Source organism: Myxocyprinus asiaticus, chromosome 25, assembly GCF_019703515.2.
Source record: "Myxocyprinus asiaticus isolate MX2 ecotype Aquarium Trade chromosome 25, UBuf_Myxa_2, whole genome shotgun sequence".
Lineage (NCBI taxonomy): Eukaryota > Metazoa > Chordata > Actinopteri > Cypriniformes > Catostomidae > Myxocyprinus > Myxocyprinus asiaticus.
The window spans coordinates 42,711,234-42,719,505 of NC_059368.1; the positions used below are offsets into that span (position 1 = coordinate 42,711,234).

The 8,272-nt window shown below is 37.3% G+C and overlaps 1 protein-coding gene across 10 annotated transcripts in view; it reads left to right on the forward strand.

The window, feature by feature from the left end:
• The window catches only part of senp6a (SUMO specific peptidase 6a), a 77,657-nt gene extending 71,357 nt beyond the window's left edge, over nucleotides 1-6,300 (forward strand). For 5 of the 10 annotated variants that reach the window (XM_051654710.1, XM_051654705.1, XM_051654711.1 and 2 more), the window contains 3 exons: nucleotides 1,069-1,137; nucleotides 4,597-4,747; nucleotides 5,566-6,299. In XM_051654710.1, coding sequence (XP_051510670.1) covers nucleotides 1,069-1,137; nucleotides 4,597-4,747; nucleotides 5,566-5,781 — 436 coding nt within the window. In that variant the 3' untranslated portion in view covers nucleotides 5,782-6,299. Of the gene's footprint in view, nucleotides 1-1,068; nucleotides 1,138-4,596; nucleotides 4,748-5,565 lie in introns of all 10 variants that reach the window. The other 5 variants (XM_051654703.1, XM_051654704.1, XM_051654706.1 and 2 more) reach the window with 2 other exon arrangements.
• The last annotated feature ends 1,972 nt before the right edge of the window (nucleotides 6,301-8,272 follow it).

An 8,272-nucleotide genomic window follows, 5' to 3' on the forward strand; every position in this document is an offset into this window, starting at 1 on the left:
TCAAAGTGAAACTTTAGCGCTTTGCATTCACTATCAAAATCATCGCTTACTTTTATATTTTTGCAGGAATTTGAGGCGAAGCTCCGTAGATAGTCTGCGATAAATCTTCACTTGCTCTCCAGGAGCTGCTCTCAGTGCGATTCGCGGTGCGTGCCATTGAGATGTGTCGACTTCATTAGAGTGCTCACATAATGCAATAACACCAGAAAATGTAACTTGAAAACATGCTGTTCATGCAGGGTTTTTCCTGCATTGAAAACTTTTTGGTGGCTGCCCAAGCGTAAATCAGTGCCACAGACACAACTTCAGTGCTATTCATCTCACTTTCTGTGCTTCATACATGCTAAATATGCTTCTTATCTCGTCTTTCACATGAGTTTTGCACCCTTTCTGGAGCACGTTTGTGAGTCCACCAGGCTTCCCGATATTTGTGCTCTAGTGACAGAAGAGCGCAGAGTGGGATCACTCTTACTACTCAGTCAGGCTTCTCTCTGTATCATGACGTAGACCACAAAACTTGCATGACCAATTTGAATTCTACTGAGAAGTTATGGAAAAAGTAAAAAAAAAAACGGCTAGACAACCCCGACATTCTAATCACCACTGACGAGGAAAACGGCAAAAAAAAAAAGGCCTTCGAAGACAGAGAATATAATTATATATTCTTGGCTCATTCTAAGTTTGCATTTTGCAGAATAAAAATAATTGAGTGTTTGTGACTTAATACAGCAGTATGTATTGCCTTCTAACACACTTGCTCTTAGTTGAGATCTTTTTTTTTCTCTCAAAAATATTAATGTAAAAATTGTAACAATTTTTTTTCTTGTTTGGAATATTGATACAGCATTGTGAGGAACAATATCATGATACTTTGAACTATCCATAACCCCCCCCCCATCTCTAATCAACTGCTCAATAGAATTTGTCACTAATAATAATAGCTCATAATTAAATGAGCTTTTATATAAATAATAACTTCATGGACAATAGAACAAGAGCAAATGTTTAATAATGTTGTGGTTTATGTATATTTTTGGTCACTCATTGTTACGTTATTAAAATCTTCAGGCCGTGCATTTTGATCATGGACTCTTTACGTGGGCCGACCAGATCAACTGTGGTGAAAACATTACGAGAGTAAGTAACTACTTCAACAGAGCATTGGAAATGAAAACTTTACCTGGATGTTTCATGTAAGGATCACAGACGATATTACATGTGCTAGTTAAAGGAATAGTATACACAACATTTGTAATTATGTCGTAATTTACCCTTATGTCATCTGAAACCCGTATGCTTTTTTTTTCTCCGTGCAACACAAAAGTAGCATTTTTTTAAAGAATCTTTACACAGTTTTTTTCCAATCGATGACTCATTGAGACGTCTGTCAAGCTCCAAATAGAGCAAGAATGACCACAGAAATGTCATTACTGTAGTCCATAGGACAAATGTGCTATATTCCAAGTTGTTTGAAGTCATATGATACTGTAGCTTTGTGTGAGGAATAGACCCATCAAATGTCATTGGTTCTTGTGTGTCTCATGACCAAACAAAAATTGATATCAAGCTTGACGTGGTGTGTCTCACAGCACCATATTGGATTTAGGGATGAGTGGTGATGGTCAACGAGTAGATGAGGTCGCCTTAAATTTGATTTCTAAAACTGCAACAATCCTGTTCGGAGCACAGTGGCATATTTAGGAACAGTCTTTAGTCCGTTTTAAATGTCTTTGAAACAAAAAAAACACACTGATTGCATTTCTTGAAAAATAAATGCATTGTATTAATAATGTTTGCATTTTGGGGGGGAATTCAATGATATATGGTTGTTTATAAGCTGTGAATATTTTTATTGAAAACATATCACACAAAATTTAGGCTAATCAATCATTTAATAATTCATAATAAATACTCACCTTCCAAAGTTCAGTTCCAAAAAATTCAGTAATTTATTATTCAACAGGTAAAATCTGGTCCATTATATTTTGCTTTACAAATTCCCTTCTAAAATTTCAGTAGTTAAAATTTGGTTGAAAATTCATCCTTGCAAATCCTGGCATTGCAGTAGAGTTCAGGGTAGGGTTGCACCAGCTGTGCGTAAGTTCTCACGTAAGTTAGGACGTAAAGTTCACACTAAGGGCTTAGTAAATACTAGTTAGTTTGTAACTAAGTCGGTGCTTAATTTGATTGCACCACCTGTTCTTAAGGCAAGACTTAACTAGTAGGTCAGAAGCTCTCCGTAAAGTAACGCGTAGTCGCATAATATGACGTTTACATTAATTGATCCAATAAGCAGCCTTTACATTTGTACACAGAAGTAATAAAAAGCCATGCATTTCAGTTTTATCTTGTTACAGTTGATGTTCAAACCTTGTTTGCTCACGTAACTGTCAGCTGTAATAAATTATATCCCCATTAAAATACGATACGTAATAAAACAAGATTTCATTAATGGTATATTTAGCCTATGTAAATGACTATTTAATAACTATCTAAAATGAATAAGGGACAATAAATAAATAATTACTTATACAACAGGCTGGAAAAATAGGCATTTATTCATTTTAATATCTTGTATCATATATGTTGAAACTTGACACCGTACACAGGAAAGTGCACCGTTAGATCGGTTTCAGGCTGAAGAGGTTTTTTACATAAGGTTTTCTCCCGTAAATGTAAACGAGTGTAAATGCCATCATCTACATGTCGAAAAGACTGAAGCTTGTCAACCAAAACAGGAGTTCATTTATGTCATAAAATATCAGCCTGCTTTTTTATTCCAACCGTTACTCCTGGTCGGAGTCTTCCGTAAATATTTTGTTTATACGTAGGGTTATGTCTTACCTGCGTTTAATGGTGCAACTCTCAAATATTTAGTAGCGCGTAAATTGTGACTTAGTGCCCATTTACGCCACAACTAGGCTAAGTTGTAACGTACATATAGCTGGTGCAACCGGCCCCAGATGGACAATAAAACTTCACCCACTTCCTTTCAAATGCTTCCAATTTAGTAGTTAAAAAGGACACAATTCAGCTATCATCAATTAGCAACTTCGTTTTCTATTCAACAATACAACCATCGGCAAAGAGTGACATTTCAGCATGTCTCAGCCAGGAGAGAGAAGTCTGAGAATGTTGTTTTCCAACATTCTCTCTATGCTGAACAACTGACAGCCAGACCAATCTGGATGCCTCTCAATCTCAGTCACACCTGCTACTGATTAGAGTGTGAGAACGAGAGAAAAAGGCCAGTTGCAGTCGGGGGAGGAGTTGAAAAGAGAGCAGTCAAACCGGATGCTTTGCACTTTTCATCGTGTGCTGAACCTACACCAACGTCAGACTAAAGTCGATTTCTAATAGACACACACTGCTTCAAGTCTGCGCAGCGCTGCATGAGGTTGAACACACCTAGAAACAAGGAAAAGCACACATGCACAAAAGACACTCCCACCCCAAAATACAAAACCAAAACAAATCAAATTTAAAATGACACATTGAATACATTTTATGAGACACGCAACAACCCAAGACATTTAATGGTATTAATATGAGAACTGTGATAGAGGGGAAGATTTACAGTGAATAACGACTTAAATTTGGATCGGTTTCTTACACAAAGCTACCATATGACTTCAGAAGACTTGGAATAAAGCAAGTTGTAGTTGTATGTACTAGGGATGCACAGGAAAGATTTGGTTGAAAATGCTGTTTTCGGCCAAAAGAGGAAAAAAGGCAGAAAATCTTATCTGAAAACATGAACAGAAATGTTTACTTTAAAATCTGTTACTGTAAATAATTAAGAGGAAATAAGTCATAAAGGATTAGAACAACATGGGGGTGAGTTAATGATGACAGTATCTTCATTTTTGAGTGAACTGTCCTTTTTAAGATAAGCCATTTTGTGTGTTGGTGCAGATAATTCTGTATGCCTGTTTGTTTCAGGTTATGGTGCAAGTATTTGTGTAAGTTAGTGAATTTGGGAGTGTTTGCACAGGTATTTGAGTGTTTGCAGGTATTTTGTAGGTAGTGACAGTTTGATTAAATGATAAAATCTGTCGAACAAAATTAAAGATCTATGTATTGTGCTAATTAGGCTCATTGCTCACTCTGGATTTTATTCCCTTCTATTTTTAGTAGTGTTTGAAGCTTATCTATTGCAATAAACGTTCTTTACTCCCGAGTACCAACTCACGACAAATAACCAGATGTGAACCCTCGCGGTTAACCGAATATTAATAAACATTTATTTATTTATAATTTTTATTAATGCGTATTGGTCTTTATTTTCAAAAATAATTGTTATTTTGATACTGTTCATGGTAATGTTTGTGAATAAAACAAAATATTAATTTCACGTACATCACACTTGTTATTTTAACGTACATTTTAATTTATTCTTTAAAAAAAAAAAAAAGAAATTACTGATGCCCATCCTCGGCCCGTGGGCTGCTGCTTTGAAACCCCTGCATTAAGGCATGATTTTTTATAAACTATTCACAGGGGACATTGAGACATTAAGCCATGACCTTCCGTAAAGCTGCTTTGAAACAGTGTGTATTGTGAAAAGAACTAAATAAAAATGATGTGTTTGTGCAGGTATCTGGAGGTGGAGTGGGAAGTAAAGAAAGGCTCTCAGAGGAGTTTTGGTAAAGACGTGATGAAGGGCTCGAGTCCTCGTGTGCCACAGCAGGATAACTTCAGTGACTGTGGAGTTTATGTGCTGCAGTATGTGGAGAGCTTCTTTGAGGTGAGGGGTCTGTGACGCTGCTTTCCAAGAACATTCAGTAGACAAAAAAACTCCAGACAAAATGAGTTGTGGAAAATCATATGTGATCTAGGAGCTTTATACTGTGTGTGCCATTGAAGAGATGGTAAGCCTATCCCTCACAGCCTCGTTTTCCTTACTGTTAAAAATCAAAGATGGCGGGGGGCCTGGGTAGCTCAGCAAGTAAAGACTCAGACTACCACACCTGGAGTCACAAGTTCGAATCCAGGGCGTGCTGATTGACTTCAGTCAGGCTTCCTAAGCAACCAATTCAATGCAATGATCCGCTTCAACTACATCACTATGAGAACGCACAAGTTGATTGACAGGCAGAAAAAAGCATCAGAGACCTTGGCCCGTGGACACATTTTTGTTTGCTGTTTAGAGTCTAGAGCCATCACAGAGACCGGTGAGATATACATTTTTGCATTCAATCCATGAAAAAATCACTTACAGCTCCTTTAAGGTGTTTCCATGTAACTGGAAATCAACATAATGGGCAAAAATCTACCCATGTCGATCGGTTTATTCTTACGCCGTTTATCCTTATACCGGTAAATGAAAACCATTAAATGCGTTTACGTGACCACAAACGTTGTCGGCTTATTAAGCATAATCGGTGTAAGAATGTGCATGTAAATTCGATCAGTATCATTCAGAAAGAGTTTGCAGCTTGTTTTGGATATGTAGTCTGAAAAAAAACTATGAGTTTAGACTGTATTTTCAATGTTGTGTAAGTAGTTATGATTACTTTTATTTTTTTATGTTATTATTAATTTTACTTAATTTTCTTCTTTCAGAATCCTCTTCCAAGCTTTCATTTGCCGATGAATTTGACAGACTGGTTTCCACAACAACGGATGAAAACAAAACGAGAGGAAATCAAAGAGCTCATTCTAAAGATTCAAACTCAGCAGCAGCTCGATGTGGAGAACACTGAACAAACGGACGCCTGCCACAGTCCTTGTGAGGACACCTTAGAGTCAGCTGACCTCATCGCTCCAATCAGCTCTTGAGCTCCACCCACGCAGCTACGCTTCATCACATGACTCATAGAAACACTACGAGCCAATAAGGGGCCTTGAGTGATTGTTCGCTGCTCCTACATCATTTCTTATGAATGCGTCTCTGTTTCAAAGACATAAATATAAAAAATTAGAGGTTTTTTTTTTTATTATTATTATTTGTATTAAAATGTGTACATAAGACAGGCTTTTTTTTTTCTTTACTTTGACTCATTTATTTGCTACCTTTTGAGTATTGATTAGTCACGTCTTACTTTTGCAACTTGCACCCATTACAAAAGTGTTGATCTCTATGTTGTGTTCTCTAATGTACCAGGAGGGGTAAATACACTGTTCAATGTTCCATTTGGAAGCAAATTACGTTTTTTGTAAATTCAATATCCAAGCAAACTTTGTGACCACAACTACATAAAATTCATTTTTCATTAAACTATTTGCTGTTTAAAGAGTGCACATTTGCCTTCCAATACAAGCATTTGAAGTGTCAAAAATAAGGCTTTGCTTTGTTTTTATGAATATGATGTTTACATTATTTGAGGTTAAAATGTTTTCTCCAATCCAAGCTTAATATGCCAAGTCAACTATAAGTAAACCATTCATAGATGGATTTTTCAAAAAACTGTAAACACTGACTCGACCAGTGATGCAAGTTTGGGGCGAGGCTGTCTGTTTGGCAGTCTTTGAGAAACTGGTTTGAAAACAATAATTTTTGCAGTTCTGTTTGGTGACAATAGTGGCATAGAAATTACATATAGGAGAACTTACTGCCATTATGATGAACAAACAAAGGATAAATGATGTGAGATTAATACATGCAGTCAGATTCTAGTCATTACAGATTCTAGTGTAGATGCTCAACAGTCTGACACAAGACATGATATAGTGTTGGAGATTCACCAGAAGAACTTGGATATATGGCAGCAGCTAAACAATCATACAGTGGCTAGAAAAATATGTGAACCCTTTGGAATTACCTGCATTTGTTTAAATTAGTTTTAAAATCAGTAAGTTACAATAATGAACAAGCACAATCTCTATTAACTAATAACACAAATTATTGTATTGTTCTTGTACATATTAAATACATCAGTCAAACATTCACAGTGTAGTTTGAAAAAAGTATGTCAACAAAAGCTAATTTTGAGTCAGAGGAGTTGGCAAGTCTGGCATTCAGTTATTAAAATGAGATTACAGGTGTAGGTTAGAGCTACTTTGATTTATAAAAAGCACTCAAATATTTTGAGTTTGCTATTCACGAGAAGCATCTGCTAACTTGGACCATGACTCGCAAAAAAGATCTCAGAAGACCTACAATCAAGAAATGTTGCTTTGCATAAAGCTGGAAAGGGTTACAAAGTTATCTCAAAGAGTTTAGATATTCATCTGTCCACAGTTAGACAAACTGTCTATAAATGGAGATTTAGTACTGTGGCTACTCTCCCTAGAAGTGGCCTTCCAGCCAAGAAGACTCAGAGGGCACACTGCAGAATGCTCGAGGTAAAAAGAACCCAAGTGACAGCTTAAATGCGCAGTCACACATCTTACGGTGTATTTCCGTGGGTGGACATTGAGCACGCGTGAAACCAACAAAAACATAATTGTCAAACAGCCTTTTTTAATGCACTTTATACTCACTGAGACTCAGTAAAAAGTTCAGTTAAAACTCACCGCTAAATTATATCCTTGTCCGTTGTGAATATTCAGTGTAGCTGTTTATTAAGCACCACCCACACAGAGGTCACTGCCAAACCAAGCACATCCTATATTGGTCAATGCGGCAATTTCTCCTGTCAGTTCACCAAACTTGAACTCGGGGCAAAATCAAAGCAAGGAAATGTTTCGCCAGAGGAAGTCCATCGCGCAAAATTCACGTTCGCACGGATTCCTGTTGAGATGACTGAAGTTCGCCCACGAAATTTTGCCTAGCAAAGGTATGTGTGACCGCGCCTTAAGATGTGTGAAGGAATCATTTGAACTGGTTAACATCTCTTTTCATGAGTCTACTAAATGGAAAACATTAAAAAGTCATGGTGTACATGGCAGGACACCACAAAGGAAGCCGCTGCTTTCCAACAAAATCATTGCTGCGTGCCTGAAGTTTGCCAAAGTCACCTTGGCACTCCACAACGCTACTGGGAAAATGTTTTGTGGACTGATGAAACTAAGGTTGAATTGTTTGTAAGGTGGAGGAAGCATCATGATTTGGGGCTGCTTCAGTGCCTGGACCGCTTGCCATCATCAAGGGGAAAAATGAATTCCCAAGTTTATTAAGATATGGCATAGGGTTAGGCACAGTCGCCACAGCCATTGACCAGGAAAATAAAAAATGTCACTCCATGTCAAAAAGGTTGCAGACCCCTGTCAGAGGATATTGTCAGGGTGGCTGTGTGCCAGCTGAAGCTCAGCAGAAGTTGGGTGATGCAGCAGGACAATGACCCTAAACATAGAAGTAAATGTTTATTAAAAAAAAAAAAAAACTACC